Source organism: Eumetopias jubatus, unplaced genomic scaffold (assembly GCF_037043125.1).
Source record: "Eumetopias jubatus isolate StellerSeaLion01/CBP00866 unplaced genomic scaffold, mEumJub1_p1.0 scaffold_7, whole genome shotgun sequence".
NCBI classification, from domain to species: Eukaryota; Metazoa; Chordata; class Mammalia; order Carnivora; family Otariidae; genus Eumetopias; species Eumetopias jubatus.
Window position 1 is genome coordinate 85,636,614 of NW_028274813.1, and position 16,884 is coordinate 85,653,497.

Genomic DNA, 16,884 nt, shown 5'->3' on the forward strand with positions numbered 1-16,884 from the left:
GCTGTTTTTGTGCTATCACTGCAGAGTTGAGTAGTTGCCATGGAGTATGGCCCACAAAACCAAAATAAAAAATATTTTTATCTGGCACTTTACAGAAGAAGTTTGCCAACCCCTGGTCTAGATGAAAGGGCATTTAAAATTACACAATCCACTCCCCCACCCCACACCCCTTGTTAATTCAACAGCTGTTATACTCTGTATATGGACATGATTCTGCTATTTCAGGGGACAAACTAGGGGAGAGCAAATCTACAAGTGATTCATTTTGTTCTGCATTTGGGGCTGCCCAACATCATAGGATGTTAGCAGCGGCTCCACTGTTGTGGGGTTCCTAGGAATATGTTTACTGACCATCCTTAAATGAGTCCTCACGCCCCAGATGACTTAGCAATCTCTCCCTGAGATGAAAACAAGATCTTATGAGTGGTGGTTAAGAGTTGCAGAGCTTGGGCCTTGGACCCCACACTCACCCTTCACATGCTGTGCTTTTGCATGCTTCCACAGCTTCCCTCAGCAAGCATGGCAAATGCTTTCCTACAATCTTTCTTTTCCTGATGCAGAGGATGACCCTAGGGGGCAGTATTTCCACATCTAAGTGTTGGTCTCTGCCACATTCACCTTCTTTCTTTCGTAGGCATCTTTTAGTATGCCTATTTAGATTCTTTTCCTGGTCCCTTCCAAGGCTGTTTGTTGATCTTGGAATTCTATTTTCTGAAGCTTTTCATTCTCAGGATCACTTTCTTTCTTGCATCGTTTAGTTCATCAGGCTCTATTTTCTTAATCCATAAAGTAAAAACAAAATATGAATTGATAAGAAAATAACATTTGTTGTTAAAATATAAATTGAAATAGTTTTTTTGTGGGGGGTTGTACAAAATAGGTACTGCTCTCCGAATCTCAACAGTTTCTCAGGTACCTTGGCTCTGGCTTCTGTTAACTACACTTTGTCCAACATTTCTGACAGTCCTGTCTCTGGCACCACTGAATTCAACTAATGTCTCTGAAGCACTATAAAAATCTGGAGGTTCTTCAGGAAAAAAAAAATCACAGAAGTCTAATAAGTTCATTATACAAAACTCATGGTGATGCCCACTAGGATCTAGTCTAAGGGGACAGACTTACCCCACCCCTGCTCCTGCTGCTGCTGTAGCGGTGGTCCCTTCAGATGCCCACTCTGCTCAGATTTGAAAAAAACAAAAGGAAAAGAAAATCCAACTCAGACCATCATAAGAAGCAACTTTCCATTTAATCATTCTACATGGATGTTTACTTTTTAAAAATCTCTTGTCTGGCAAGAAAACCTAGATAGTTCCCATTGTCCAGACCCCTGGCTCGCCCTGCTGAGGCTGCGCTGCTGAGTCTCCTGGAGCCCAGTAGGAAATCTCCTGCAGAATACAGAAGACAACAGCTCTCCAGTCTTCAGCTAGTGTCCCATCTGCTAGGTGACACTATTGCGATAATCAGTAATAGTAAAATAAATTTTTATTTGATACTTTGAAAATACTACACATCTATGAAAAATCAAAATTCAAAACCAAAAATTATCCTGCAAATTGGGAGGATGAGAAACAGAGTCGCTGAGCCTTTCTTGAAAGAACCTCTGAAGGAAATGAGTTCTCCCAGTTTGTTTAGACAGGGCATGAGCCTGTTCTTTTTTCCTTCTGGGAAATGACCCTCCTAGGCTGTGGACTTTGAGTCATGAGAGGAGGACTTGGTACATGTGCCGATGGTTCCGCGATGGGTCCCATTGCTGGGAATGGGCAGCCAGGCTCCTTGGTCCACCTGGCTAGTTATCGGGAGGAGTCATGCCTTCTCAGGTGTCAATGAGCAGGCTCACCACTGAGCGGATTTTGCAGGCAAACCATCGCCTGAGGGGACAAAAGTATTGATAGTGGAATTGTTCAAACTCGGGGGTCTGGCGGATATCGCGGAAAAAGGCAATGTCAAGGTCAGACTCGGTAAGGATGATCAGGAGGAGGAGCAAAACAAAGAGGAGTCCCATGGTCACAAGGAGCAAACGGAGGACACTTAAAACAAACTTATTCACCTGTTCCTCCTCTGGCCTGCCGTGCCCCTGACACAGGGCCCTCAGCTCTCCCCCAAGAGCCTCCACCTCTGCAGCAGTTGGAGTGCTGGCCTCAGACTCCTTCTCCTCTTCGATGCTGCAGGTGGCCCCATTGATCTGCCGGGAAAGTAGCATCAGCTCCAGGCTGTGCTCGGCCACAGGGGTGGGCAACACACTGTCTGCAGGGCTGTAGGCTTCGTCTGCAATCACAGCGACTCGCTCGTTGCTGTCTGCCCGGCTGCTTCTCACGTGAGGCAGGAAGGTGTCCCCATGGGAGGAAGAACGCACTGGGGTGGAATGGGCACTGTCCCGTAGGGACTCCAGGCCTGGAAAGGCAAAAGGAATATGAGTAGGCTTTCTGGGTCCCAGTGCACACTTTGCTGTCTGGTGGAGGCACACCCATTCTGTTTTAGGTTGTTAACTAAAATTTTGCAAGGAAGCCCCTCTGCACAGCCCATGTGGTCAGCAGCAGTGGCACTACACTGTTTTAATGTATCAGGAATAGGATAAAAGCAGCAGCAGACATCAGAGTGGCTGTGGTTGGAAGGTTTTTGTTTTTTTGGTTTTTTTTTCTTTTTATTTAGGGTTTTGGCAAGATTTGTTAAAGATTCTGCCTTTCTGGCTTTTGATATCCTGGGCCTGGTTTTAGCCCCAGTTGAAAGACAATTTTGAATCACGGACTATCCCTGATTCAGAGCTGGGCCCACAGTTCAGGGAGATCAAGTCTCCCTCTTGGGCTGAGTGCCTTGAGAGGCAGGAATGGGGAGAAGACTGTTTTGCTTTACTGGGCCTCATCAAATACTGATTCTGGAGCTGCATGTCCTTCTAACAACCCAGCAGGCAGCTCCTTGAGCTCATGAGGTCATCTTTTGGATTGCTGCTGCTGGTCTCTTCAGCCTCCCACTTCTAGCTGTCCTGATTTTAGGGGATGTGAAAACCCTATCTGCTCTTCCTTAAGTGGTCTCTGATGGAGAAGGGAATAGCCCCTGGCTAGCTCTCTTTCTTTCACCTTAGAATGAGCTGGGTCCACAGTAGGCTGACAATTACCCTGTCTTTACACACTTCGAGTGCAGAGTGGTCTCTGAGAAGATCTTGTTGGGTCAGGGTGGAAATTATCTTACATTCATTGGGAGGAAGGGTCCTCTGCCCCCTAAAACTACCCATTATCTCTTTACTTTCTCAGATGGAACATTTCTCTCTTTCCAAGCCTCAATCTCTGGTAGTGAAAAACAGGAGCTGATTACTTTGTGAAGTAAACAGCAGCTGCTAGGCTGGAGGATGTGGGCCCAGAGTCACCAAGTATGGCCCACGTCACAGTGCTCCCAAGGAAATGGCTTCTTGTTTCAGGTTCAATGTCTGCATTTTCCATTCCTGGCTACCTTTTTTTTTTTTTTAAGATCTTATTTATTTACTTGACAGAGATAGAACAAGTAGACAGAGAGGCAGGCAGAGGGAGAGGGAGAAGCAGGCTCCCTGCGGGGCTCAATCTCAGGACCCTGGGATCATGACCTGAGCCGAAGGCAGCCGCTTAACCGACTAAGCCACCCAGGCGCTCACCCCTTCCTGGCTACCTTGGGGGTGCCAGAGTGGCTCTGGCTCTCCCTGCATTTGTGGCCAATGGCAAGAGAAGCCAGTCCCCCTTCCATTGCTCTGAAATTGACCCTGACTTCTGCAAGACTGAACCAGTTCCCAGCTCTGTAAAGGTTTGACCTAACTAGGGCTAATTAGGGAGTTTTTCAGTTCAGGGCTACCTTCAGAAGCCCAAGGGTCTCTCTTAAAAGGTGGCAGTAACCTTTCAGAAGTAGTGAGTTTCATTTGGTTCTCTTGTGTAGCCATATGTACCCAGGCAGCCTGCCTGCCTAGCCTGCTGGAGCCCATTTCAGCATAGGTACAGTTAAGGGTTCTCCAGGGGAACAAACCCTGGGTTATAAACGGGTGGGTGGGGGTGGCAACAGCAGCCCCCTGCTGTCCACCTATACTCCCCATCACCTCCTCATCAGTGTATTTGCTACAGCTCTCAGATTCTGCTTTCAGGAGCTCCTCATGGTCCTAGTTGTATTTTGTTTTCCCCTGTGCTAAAATCTTAAGTTTGTCTGTTTTAAAGTTTTTAAAGTGCTTTCATCTTTCCACGAAGTTGTGAAGGCAAGAGGTTACAGAGCTTGCCTAAGGACATGTGGTTGGCTGGTAATGGGAAAGGCAAGGATAGACTGCAAGCCTGTTTCCTGATGTTAATGATCATGTAGTTAGATTTTGGGCCAGGATGAATTAAGGCTACAGCCTACACCTGCCTTAGATTTAGGTCCCAATTGCCCAAGAAACTGTTGTGAAATAATGTGAAATTAAGAACTTGCCCCTTGTTCCAGAGCTCTTGATGCTTCTTTGATCTCTTCCCCCGCCCCCGTTTTTCTCCCTTATTCCTGCATTTGCATAAGCAGCATGAGGAATATATACCTGGTAGTATGTAATGAGTCCCTGATAGAACAGAGACCTTTAGGCCCTGATCACAAATGTGTTGGTTCAGCTCCTTTCCCACCCACTCCTCCACCCCCGTTCCTCTGGAACCTCAGCACCCCCTGTACAGGGCTCCTCATACCCTTTCTAAAGGCTGTCTCCTTAGAGACAACTCTACCAGATCTTCCAAAGCACGACCAGCTTAGCTACCAGAAGCCACTTCAGTGCAAACTTAGCTTGGCCTACAATTCAGCCCTAAGCTTGCTGGGGAAGGAGAGAGGCAAAGGCTGTTACATCAGAGAGAACAAATCAGACAGACACCAGAAACCACATAAGTTGTTGGTGCTCTCAGTAAATAAAATAAAATAATGGATATGTATGCATTTTTAGTAGATTGCTTGACAGACAAAATTGCTCAGTGTTAGTCTTCTGTTCCCTCAACAGACCTCACCTGTAAGGTTATTATTGCTATGTCAGGCTAGTCTTGTATAGAACTTCAGGTTCACTAGAAACCACCACCCCTTCATCAAGCCCGTTATTCTGGGATGGACAGGGTGGGTACCATGGGTGGGAGCTGGCAAATGGCACAGCAAAACAGAGGAGTCTTTTTTACCTTGGATGTACTCCAGCTGATTGCCTTGCCCAGAGGAGGCTTCTTGTGGGCAGGGGGGCAGAATGGTCAGGAGCCTACCCTGGAGCCGGGGCCCCATCCTCACGATGCGCACACTCACTGGCCGAAGGCAGTGATTAGTCAACCGCAGCTGAACTCGGACTCTGGTGTGAATCTTAATCAGACTCTTCCCCATGGTGGCCCAGGCAGGCAGACACTTCTTCAGTGGAAACCAGCTGATCTCTTCATGGAAACCAGCCAGGCGGGGGGGGGGTACAGAGGGAAAGGACGGAAAACCAACTGGGGACCAAGGAGTTTTGCTGACCTCAAGCCATGGCAGCTCGTTCACAGTGCCTCCTGTGCTGGAGAGAGAATGTCAGCTCTGCGAGACAGAACAGGCTGAGCTTCAGGGAAGGAACAGCTCTAAGAGGCCTACGTTATCAGGGACTGGATTCAGTCAGAAGCACTTAGAGCCATAAAAAGTAATGCTTCCCTAGCATGTGACTGTTTCCCGGAGCCCCGTATAAGGGCCCCAGACTTCTCAGAGAGTGAAGTACCTAGAGGGCAGAGAACAATCCCACAGGGTAGGGAGCATCCCATAGTTCCAGAAAATGCAGGAGGTGAAGCTACAAAGACATTGGGCTTTGGGTTGGGTGGCTCTGACGTGTGAGGTGGCAGGTCGGGGGTGGAAATGGGCTGTGTCCCATCCACTGGGCTGTATGCTATTTGGCTCCCTGCTGCTGAGCTGTGCCCCACAGGGTGCAATGGATAAAAGGAATCAACATACCTGAGCATCCTCTCTGGTTAAGCCTGTGCTAACAACATGTGGTATCTTGGCATCCCTGAGAGGAGAGGGGAGGGCCAACCAGTGTACCATCATCTTTTTAACGGTCCCAGCTCATTGGAATTACATGGTCTCATTCAAATTGTAGTCTTTCTTATGTTACTGTTTTTGCAATTTTCCCATTGTTTTTAGAGATAGCAATCAAAGCTTTCCCCCTGGAAAAGGCAAATAGTTTCTGTGACATTAATTTATGTGCCATATGGACAATAGGAAAGAGTCTCTGATGGAGCATGAACCGCTTTCAAATGTCCATAATTTCCTGGGAGTTTTGGTGGTTAGTGCCCTTCTTCTGAGACCCCTCATCATTTCTCTCAGCCCTTCCCTGTTTAGGTGTACAGTGAGGGTCAGCTGTGTTTGCTGGGCGCTTTAAAGGTGAAACCCCTCTTGAGAGATGGTGTAGCTCAACTCTCTGGGAAATAATCCATTCTTTATCTCCCCAGTCTTGATAATCCCTGTACTGATAGAGCCACTTAAATGCTAAAATCTTTTTTTTTTTTTCTCCCCACATCCAAACCAGATGTCCATCTGCCTCTCCTCACTGTGAGCCTGTTGGTGTCATTCCTGCTGGGGCAGTTCTTAGCTGCTTCTACTTTTGCCCTCCTGAATCTAATGGGTCCTGGGCTGAGGGCCATGACTGGGGATGAAGGCTGTTCTTGTGTGTAGTCAGCCTCAATCAGGCATGGGGTGTGAGCAGCAGGTTGGCTTGCTGAGTAGCACATGGGAGCCTGCTGTGCTATATAGTCTGCCAGGCGTGAACTTCCATGGGGGCTGAGATGGTGAGGGTGTGCCCTGGCCCTAGAAGTCTCTTCTTTACTAGCTTCCTTGGTGGCCTTCCCCTGCTGCACCGTCCCTTGGCTTTTTACAAGCAAAGAGGACTATTTCGGATGCTGAGGAGCCTACTGCTGCTACAATGGGAGAAGACAGCTTCTGGGAGGATGCTGGGGGCACAGCCAGAGCTGGCTGGGAGCTGGGACAGCCTCATAGCTTGTCTTGGGAGAGCTCAGGACCGGTCTCCCACTTCTCAGTAGTTCTGCTAACCCTGCTTGGCAACTACTATAAGTGAGTTATACCCCCACATGGACAGCCTGTCTTCCCTTTTCTAGGAACATGGGTTTTACTGGACATTCTTCCATATGCTGGAGAACAAATGCATGAGGCTCTTCCCTAGACCTGTATTAGTGCTCAGCTCCAGAGGATGGCCTTTTCTCTGGGAGGACAGCTGTCCTGACTTTTTACAGGAGCTTTGAGGTGAACTTGGTGGCTTCCGACCTCGGGATGGATAGGAAGAAGGGCCACAGGGAGAGGAGAAAGTTGTTTCCTCAAAAGAGAAGAAATTCATTCTGTTTTCCTGAGATGAACGCCCCAAAAGAAGAGGGACAATGAGAGCTATGCTCAGTTCTCCGGCTCAGCCTAAGACTGGAGGAAAAACCGGGAGCCTGTGTCTGATGACAGACCTCAGTAACTTCATACTTTGCATAGCGATTATACTATGTAGTTCAGAAGGCACCCTCCCACACCCATACCCACTCTATGGTGGGGGCCACAGGCTCAGAGAGGTGAAGCAACCTGCCCTAGAGAAAGTACATGGCAGAGCTCTGATCTGAATCTCATCTTGGACTTCCTGAGCAGGCCTCTTTGCACTGTGCTTGCTGCCTGTCCAATAAATGCTTTAATCTCTTTAAAGTACTTCTATGTACATGAGGTTCCTCACAGCCCATGGGGTACACAAGGAAGATACCCCTATTTTACAAATAGAACAACTAAGATACTCAAATAATTAAGGCACTTGATGTGGTTACCCGGCCAGGGTTCTCAATCCCTAGACTGTAGTTATATACCAGACTTAGATAATGCAAAGTCAGTGACACATAAAATCCTAAACACAAACCCATGATCCTCACAGGGGAGCCGCAGAGTGATGTCCTGCCTAACCTAAGTAGTTCTTTATTTTCATTAATCAGCATTGCCACAGAAAGAGCAAAGAGTCTTCCCTTTCCAGGACAGGTTTGAAGCAAACCCACTGCTGTTTGTTGCAGCTTTAGATCTTCTGAGGTCCTACAAAAACATCTTTGGGAATGAAAGCATTCAACTTTATACCTGTACCTAGCCTGTGGGGCAGCTGAGTCAGTGACCATGAGGGAAATATTCCAGGAGTCTCCTAATGATATTAACTACCCAGAGAGTGGAGAGGTATCAGGCTCAGCTACTGCAGTATCTAGTTCAGTGAAGATTCACAGACTTTGTCTCTCCCCTCCCCCCCCCAGGACCCACCTCCTCCAAAGGGAGGGTAGGATAGAGAGAGGTGGGGCATATGAGATTCCCGAGATCATGTTAAAGAATTCAGATAGCAAGAGGACAGATCTCTCCCGCTGAAATAGAAAGTGGTAGTGGCTATTAGGATGCTTCAGAACTAAGAGTTTTCATTTCTTGGTTAACTGCCTCAGCCACCCTGATCATTTAAACTGTGGAGACTAGTCTGATCTGGAAAATAAGTGAAAAGCCTCTTGATGGAAAGCAATTTCAGAACTGCATGGAACCTGTTAGACGCAATAACACAGTCTCCCAAAGGTCTGCCCCAACACTCTCAGATTTAAACCCCATCTTAGACTACAGCTCAGCAGGGTTGGGTGGGCTTATCCTTCACCTGACATCCAGCTGGTGTTCCCAACTACCGCATGAAACCTTCTCTCTTCTATTGGAGAAATGTGCTCCTGTCTCTAGTGCAACTTCTGTTCAAGGTCCCTGAGAGGAAGTGGTCCAAGTCAAAACTTAGAGGAACCCCATGGTCCTCTCCAGAGCTTACGCTCACCTTCCATGATGGAGATGTGAACAGCTCTTCTGCGGGTCCTGGGGACACTGCTCAGCCTTGGACCATGGGTTATGGAGGGACAGCTGCGGCTGGGAACCATCCCTGCTCTGAGGTTAAAGAAAAAGAGAACTTTGTTAAATCAGTGCACAGACAGATGTGGTCAGGACTCAGGGTTGAGAAGTAGCTGCTAGAACTGCCTGGCTGTGTTAAGTTTTATTTATCTATTTGTTTGTTTGTTTATTTATTTAATATTTATTTTAAAAAAGTCTTTGATACCTGTTTTTTTGCCTTTAGTCCCTGGATTCCAGTCAGAGACATTGCTTTAGACTTGTCTACCACCTCATATCCTAGACCCACCTGAACCTTGCTTTAGTGCAGCAATGGTACCACTGGTCTCTGGGCAGGTTTGTCAGGATGCAGAGCCCTAGCATGAGCAGTGCTATAGAAAATATGCCTGAAAACTGATATGGCAGCCTCTCTGACTTCTGACAGAGACTGCAGTTGGCAGGGGGTGCCATGTGAAGGTGGTAATAATGCTCCCATTCCCAGAGATCAGGCTGGTTGGTGAACCCTAGCTGTCTTGGCCAATCATATTCTTTCTGGATCTTACTAGGTTTAGGAGATATACGTGATGTACAGTTATACATGAAGCAAGGATCTCAAAACTATTTTAGACCTAGTGTAGTAGGGCTGTGGGGCTATCCCTGGCTTTCTGTAATGGATTGATTCCAGAACTAAGGAAATCTTGCACTTTGGACATGTCCTCCGTGGCCTATGACCACTTTCAGGATTTGGGAGGACAGTAGAGAAGTGCCCAGGATGTGGTACTGGGTACTACGTCCTCCCTCGTGCTCCCTCAAGGCTCAGGGATACCAGGGTCAGACTGTTCTCCATGCCTTTAGCTGAGATGGATCTTTTCACCTTCCTGCCATGTTCTCCTTCCCCTTTTGTGAGAGCCACTGCGTCCAGAATCTTCATAGTACTGAAACTGCTGCCTTTTTGGAGGTTCTGGGATCTGAGCTCAACTGGTTTGGGGGAAGTCTGTGGCAGCCTACCTGTGTATTTCTGGTGGCTCCCGTTTGATCTTCGCACTTGACTCCATTACTTCCTTTGCAACTCGGCCACTATAAATAGTATAATAAAACAAACAGCAAGGGATGAGATGGTGTTCTAGCACTAGGCTCCTGTCTAAGGCTTCAGATACTTTGGATGAACTGGGAGGTGGCCTCTTTGGCCTAGCCCTTCCCAATGTTTAGGTCACTGAGAAAGGCTTGCTTGCTGGGTAAGTTTTAAGATGTCCTGACAGCTTATCTTAGAGAGCTCTCTATCTCGAGTCTTTGGGATTTTCCATTTTCATTTAGAAATGATTTCTCATTGTCCAGGATGTTCCAGAAATATTGCAAAAAAAAAAAATCTTTAGACAGACATGAAAAGAATCACTGCTACAGTTCTTATTTCACTGCTGTTGTGAGGGCAGAAGGAGAAGATACATATTTAAACCCTGCAGACAAACTGGCAGGGAAGGAAAGAAATAGTCAAAAGGACAGGAGACAGGAGAACTGGATGGAAACCTCAGGCTTTTTTGGAGGTTCCCAGTTTCTTTGTTCTCAAGGATAAGGACCACTGAGCCCCTGTTCTCCAGAGAAGGGTCTAAAAATAGGTCCATAACAGTTACTTACTGTCACTATTTACCTGTATCGGAACCGGCTCCCTTTAAAGAATAAATTGCTGCTGGACACTGTGCGGACTTGGCTTGACTTCTCCAGCCTGCAGCAAGGCAAAGTCCAGTGTGACAGATGGCCTGCAACTGCCTCATGGGCTAAGGCAGCGCATTCCCAGCTCCTTCCATAAGGCTACTTGAGGAAACTCTTCAGGAAAAGGCCTTTCACAGCCTGGCTTGTCTCTGACTGTCCTTTAGGACCTGAGAGCTTCCTCACAGCCTCAGTGCTGGGGGCAGTCATGTGGAAACCCATTTTCATGTCAGGAGAGTGAGTGCTCCCCAAGAGTGCTTCATGGGGTTTACCAGGGGGACTGAGACTAAATGTTACGGATGGTGGTCTGGGGGAATAATAGAATGCCACTCATCAAATTTCAGGCCATTTGTTAGCAGTGTGACCTGGGGCAAATTTCTTTCCTTTCTTAGCTTTGGTCTTCTTACCTATAAAATGATGGAGCTACTTGATCTCAGGAGTCCCTTCCAGTCCTAGTATTTGATGATACATGTCCATGTCTGGGTAATTGTGGGTGGAGAAGAGAGTACGGGCTGCCCTTCCTATTTCATCTCTGTCTTGGAGAGTCATAAAGTATGTTCTGTTAAAGACTCTGAGAAGTCCTGAAATGAACAAACTAGCTTAACTTTAATATAAGTTCCATCATTTATTTGAACTTGGAATCATTCCCTTTCTCCCAGTAAGCCTATTAGCATCACTTTCAAGGCTGTAGACAGCTGATGTGGAGGCTCTGGAAGGCCATGGGCACTGTAAAATATCCTCTTAGGTGACTTCTCTGATCCCAAATGGCCCTCTCATGCTTAGAAAAAGAAGCTGGGGAGAACCGTCCAGAGTGAAGCCTCCTAAGACCTGACTCAGCTTACAACATGCCCTGAGGTGCCTGGAGTGCTGGGTCTGAAGCCTCTGTCGTGAGCAGGCAGTCAGTATTTAGGGAGCTGTCTCCCAAATCCATGAATAGCAATTCCAGGGAGATACCATCCCCACCTGTTTCAGGGTTCTGTGAGGCTCTGACTCTCTTTGTCTTCTTGCCCAAGCATGTCCTTGAGTCTGACCTGCCTCCCTTCAAAGTACGAGGCCAACGGCAGGGCCAGGGATCTGCACGTGAAAGGTGCTCAGGGTGATGCCAAAGTGGCTGCTGCTAAGACTTGGCACAGTTGGGGATATGACTCAGTTAGAGGCTTTTAACACTTAATAAAGAACATTAAGTAATCAGTGGAAAAATGAAAAACAGCCTCGGTTTCCACTGAGGGTGTTGGCAGGACTAGTTGCGGGGCGGGGGGGCTTTATTAATGGAAAGACTCAGACACTGAGTTTGGTCACAGATGCAGAAGCACAGTTCTGTTCCCATGACACAAATAGAAAAACAAAGGTCTTCAGAAATGGTGCGGATATGTTTTCTTGGGTTTCCTTGGACAGCTAGAGACTGAACAGAAGGGAAATTTGACCATGCAAAAGTCTTTTCTGAGTGTCTTCTTCAGGAGATGAAAGAAGCCCACTCAGGTTATAATTCAGGCTGCCCATTCAGCTCATCCCTGATTGTGGTATCAAATGCATAGAAATTATTAAGCAATTCAGAAAGCCTTTCCCAGAAACAGCCTCTGGGGCTGTGGCCCTAGAAGGAGGAGGACCAATTCTGCCAGCCAGCATCCCATAGCAGCCAGCAGGCAGCAGAAGGAGAATGGTACCCCTCTAGCTCAGAGCAGTTTTGCTCTCTTCAGGATCCTTGAGGTTACTGGAGGGAGAACTATGGCTTGTCAGAGGCAGAATATACCACAGACTTTGTCTTATGTTGTCCTGATTAAGATACAGCTTATTAAAGTATAAATCATTGCATTCTATTTTTAAAACAAGACCAAGGGTTTTAGTAAAACATTCTTTATCTGGCGTCATCCTAGTTTCTCGATGGGCTATTTCTTTGTACCCTAATGCCTTTATAACCACTTTCTTAATCAAAACAGCACAGAAGCCTCATATACTTTACAAATCCTGTGGTAATCAAAATTCTTGCCTTTGGCCCAAAGCTGGCTTTTCAGTAACAGACAAGTCCTTGCTCCCCTTCCTGCTACCCTGCTCAGGCTCCTGGGCACTTGGGTCTGTTACTGGCAATACCTCTGGCAGTGACCCATCAGGAAGGGCTAGCATCAACCCCAGCTCAGCACCAGGCCACCCACTGGGAGTAAGCCCCAAAGGCTCTCCAAGGCTTAGAGATCTTTCTGGCCTGCCTCTGCTCCTTCATGGAGCTGTCTGTCCTATTCTGGGCTTCCTGTGGCTCTGAATGGCTCCACAGGGCCAGCTTGATTCAAGTCAGGTACCCAGGGGCTTTTTTAGGCCCAAGCCTTGCCCTGAAAAGACCCCTAACTGCTTTGCCACTGGGAGCTGTCCAAGGACATCACAGGTAGACCCCCTGGACATCTCTGCTGGAAACATATTCCTAGACCTCAGTTCTGTCCCTCCAGGGAGGACAGACATCCAGAAAGGGGTCTGAGTTTTATAAGGAAGCTCAGCCTTGTCATCTTATGTCTTCTTTCTCAGTGTTCCTCAAACTTTCCTGCCCATTACTCAAAAAGTAGCTTTTATGCTCGACTCTGATAAAGATAGTCCCTGTTGTATATGTCCACTCACTTGTAGAAGGCTTGGTTCTCGATTCCACATTTCCAGAGGTGCTTGCAGGCTTCTGGAGTTGGAGCAAAATATGTGAGAATAATTTTCTTTTCCTACAAAAAATCCCACATAGAAACAGCTGAGTGTGGATGGAGAAGCGAAGGGTGAAATGGCCACAGGACACTGACCCCTGGACTGCCTGAGGGCTCCCCAGGACTGCAGGAAGAGATTTCAGGTGGGAGAAGGAGCTGCCTGGCAGCTGGCTAGTTGGAAGAGAAGGTCTGCAGGACCCACTGGGGCAGAGCTCAGTTTAGTAAGTTCACACCTGGCAGGCCCAGTACAGTAAGCCTCAGCTCGTACAAACTGAAGCAAGACAGCCCTCACCAGAGAAAGTGTTAGTGTCGTTTGGGATTTTTTTACTTCTTTTTAAAAGTTTATTATCTTCTTGGAATTTTCATATAGAAGCAAAAGAATCTTGCATTGTCTGCATTTCCTGGAGGTATGGAACCTCTGGGTGTCACCAGCATCCCTGAGGAAGGTCCTGGGCTCCAGGGCCTAGCCATTTCTCCATCCCTCACCTTCAGGTCTTGGCTTATCATTCAGATGGCTTAGTTCTACCTGGATACACCACTTTGGTTCAGTCCTGGCCATCAGGAACCACTCAGTGTCCCAGCCCTCCCTGAAGAGAAAGAAGCCAGCACTCACCTCTTTCTGACTTACGTATAAATAGAAAGTCTTTCCTTCAAATTTCAGCTTGGTCACCTCATTCCTACAAGCACAAAGAAAGCACCTGTCACCTTGTTGTGGACTGCTTGTTCACAGTTAAGTCTTGTAGATGCACAGCCCACCCTGACTGGAAGGGGCTCCAGGCACAGACACAGTTTTAGCCAAAATTAGAACTGAAACAAGACAGCAGCGCAGTGGCCTTAGAGAACAGTTGCTGAAACAGTTCAATCCACAGTTTTCCGATCAATCACACTATAATAATAGGGTGATAGGAGGTATTCGGGCTCATCAACAGTGGCTGGAAAGGGAAACCTTTGCATGGGAAGTGAGTCTAGGTTGAGTGGTCCAGGGCCATTTCAGGATTTGGTTCATAATGCAGGTGCATTATCTGGATGGGACTGTCAAATATAAGATGCCACAGGTAGCTGATGAGGCCAAAGTTCAAGATACAGCAAATAATGAAAAACAATGCAACCAGGTTCTGAGGGAGTTGAGTCTTTCAGGTGACTGTGCCACTGGATGGAAAATGCAGTTTAATGCAAACAAATGTCAAACAATCTCAGGGAGGGGGGCGGGGCAACATACCAAAGAGAGAGAACAGATTACATGGAACAGTCATGCAGCGTACTGACCAGGAAAGGGGCTTAGGGGTTTTTGTAGAAAAATCCTTGAAGCCACCAGCCCAGTGAATGGCTGCAGTAAAAGAGGCAAACAGGATACTGGGGTACGTCACCCGCGGGACAGACACAAATCAGAAGAAGTGACATGGTTACTGTACATGGCACAGCTTAGACCTCACCTTCACATACTGCTCTCAGCCTTGGTTACATTTACAAAATGGAAAAATGACCAGGGTCTTGGGTGGATGTCCCTGAGAGCCAGAGAACTAGGCCTCAGCATCGGTCACTCCTCACTTCTCTTCCATTTGCCTGACACAGCTGCCCTTTGGGTCCTGAAGGCCCTTCCCTTCCATCTCACTGGGGGGTGGACTCCTTATCTTGGTACCCAACTGGGACCCCCAAGGAGGTCGGACCATGCCTATTTGCTTCAATTTGGCTTTCTTCCTCTTTGCAATCTCTAGGGAGATTTTCTCAATATCTTAGGAAGTAGCAGAAAGGTAGTGAGAACCATGTACCTAATCTACTACTGGCCAAAATTTAGGGGACAGAGGAAGGTCACTTGCTTCCTAGAAATCATGGCTGGGTCAGGATGAGAGCTCACAATTTCTGACCACCAGTTCTGAGCTAATACAAGCACATGGTATTCCTTGTTTGAGTCCCTCCCATTCAATCAGTCTCTCTCATACACATTCAGAATACAACAAAAATTAATATGTAAACAAATACACTGATCATCTAGGCTTCAACAAGCAAGATAAGAAAGTAAGGAACATTCTACTGAAAGTGAGGTTAGGTTTACATCTGTTATTTTAAAATTGAGACACAGTGAAAAGGAGACTTCGTGAAGAAGTGGGATGTGAGATAAGACACAGAATGAAAAGTTTTGGGGAGAATCAGGTGAGCATCAGGGCTTCTGGATGGGGAAGGATACTTTGGACTGCAGGGCCCTGTAACAGGTGTGTCCTAATTGTTTCTAGCTACGGATGCCCTCTACCAGGAACCTCATGAAACAGCTACACTGGTCAGAGTGTGGGCCAGGATCTGGGCCCTCTAAGCACTATCAGACAACCCAGCTATATTCAGGAAGCAAGTGCTCCTCACTGGGAGAGCAGTGGCCTGACCCTACTCATTGCCTTTTTCTGAAAAGTATTTTGTTAGACAGGAGACCCCAAACCCTCACCACTGTCACCCAAAGAGCACAGTGAGTGGGCCAACTTCAGAAGGCCTAGCAACGAGCTCTTTTGGGGTATGCCCTGGTTACTCAGTGCAGCAACCTGCCTTGTGAACTGGCTGTTTTCCTGGGGGATGGGTCCTGACTGGTCGTGTCTGGGGGGCACTTCCATTAGCGCTCTGGTTGGTGATCATATTGACAGTCTGCACAAGAGCAGTAGGGTTGGAAAGGTGGTGTCTATCCACAAGCTCAGTGGGGGAGCTGAAGAGGACACAAGAAGAGAGATGCCCTGCAGCACCCCCAGTAGAAAGTTCGCCAGGAAACAGCTTTGTCCTCAGATTCCCCATCAGCTCTTCTGGAGAAGGCAAAGGAACCAAGACAGGAGCAAGCTTCCCCAGCTGAGCTCTGCTGGGCAAGGTAAGCCATTTGTCCAAGCTCAGGGGAGGAGTTGGCCAGCTTAGACTTGGCAGTTGAAGGCCAGAAAGGTACAGAAATCACAGGGGCTTAGGAGAATATACAACATGCTCTGATGAGGCTGAAAGATGTTTGCAGGCCAGAAAAAGGGGCTCCAGGAGAGCCAAGTGTCCATCAATAAGGCAGTCTATGCTGCATCAGCTCCTAGAACCATCCAGAACAGACCCAAAACTGACAGGGGAAAGACGAAGTAGTTCAGAGTAGCTTCAGCTGAGGCAGTAGCTCTTGCCTGCTAGAAATGGGAGTGGGAGGAGGGAGAGGGGAAGATAGGTGGGGACGTGACTCCCGGAGGCTGAAGACACCTGAGCCCTAAAGAGGGAAAGGAGAGAGACTGGGAAGCATCTGTGCTTGTGCAGGCAGTGCCCACAGTGGGGGTTGGCCTGAGGAGGGAGTTTTGCCAAGGATAACTTGCATCTGGCCTAAGGAGGGGATTTTGCAAGATAACTTACATCTGCCCCAAGGGTGAGCCCCTCCTCCCTTAGGCCAGTGGTTAAGGGAGTAAACAGCCATGCAGATGCTGTGGTCTTCAGTGGGGGACAGTCCCAAGGACTCAGTTCTTATAGGAACTTTGCCTCCCTAACACTGGCTCCAGCCCCGGGTCTCTCATCGTACCCGGAAATCAACCCTCTACACTCTTTCTCTCTCTGGAGAGGCTGTTGGCTCTCAGGAACACCCCTTTGGAAGAATAGGATCCCTAGGAAGAGACCACTACCTTGTTCAGTTATCATTATGGATGCAAGGCTTTGAGGGGGCTGAGAACCATAACTGCCCAATCACAGACAA

The 16,884-nt window shown here is 47.6% G+C and overlaps 1 protein-coding gene across 6 annotated transcripts in view; it reads right to left on the reverse strand.

Annotated features, from left to right (window-relative positions):
• Positions 1–1,099: 1,099 nt before the first annotated feature.
• The window catches only part of FRMD5 (FERM domain containing 5), a 303,780-nt gene continuing 287,995 nt past the window's right edge, over positions 1,100–16,884 (reverse strand). For 2 of the 6 annotated variants that reach the window (XM_088025105.1, XM_088025104.1), the window contains exons 9-15: positions 14,469–14,555; positions 13,816–13,879; positions 13,132–13,223; positions 10,472–10,546; positions 9,835–9,903; positions 8,780–8,886; positions 1,814–2,391 (exon numbers count right to left, since the gene is read on the reverse strand). In XM_088025105.1, coding sequence (XP_087881231.1) covers positions 1,814–2,391; positions 8,780–8,886; positions 9,835–9,903; positions 10,472–10,546; positions 13,132–13,223; positions 13,816–13,879; positions 14,469–14,555 — 1,072 coding nt within the window. Of the gene's footprint in view, positions 1,175–1,813; positions 2,392–8,779; positions 8,887–9,834; positions 9,904–10,471; positions 10,547–13,131; positions 13,224–13,815; positions 13,880–14,468; positions 14,556–16,884 lie in introns of those variants that run through there. The other 4 variants (XM_028126611.2, XM_028126612.1, XM_028126614.1 and 1 more) reach the window with 4 other exon arrangements.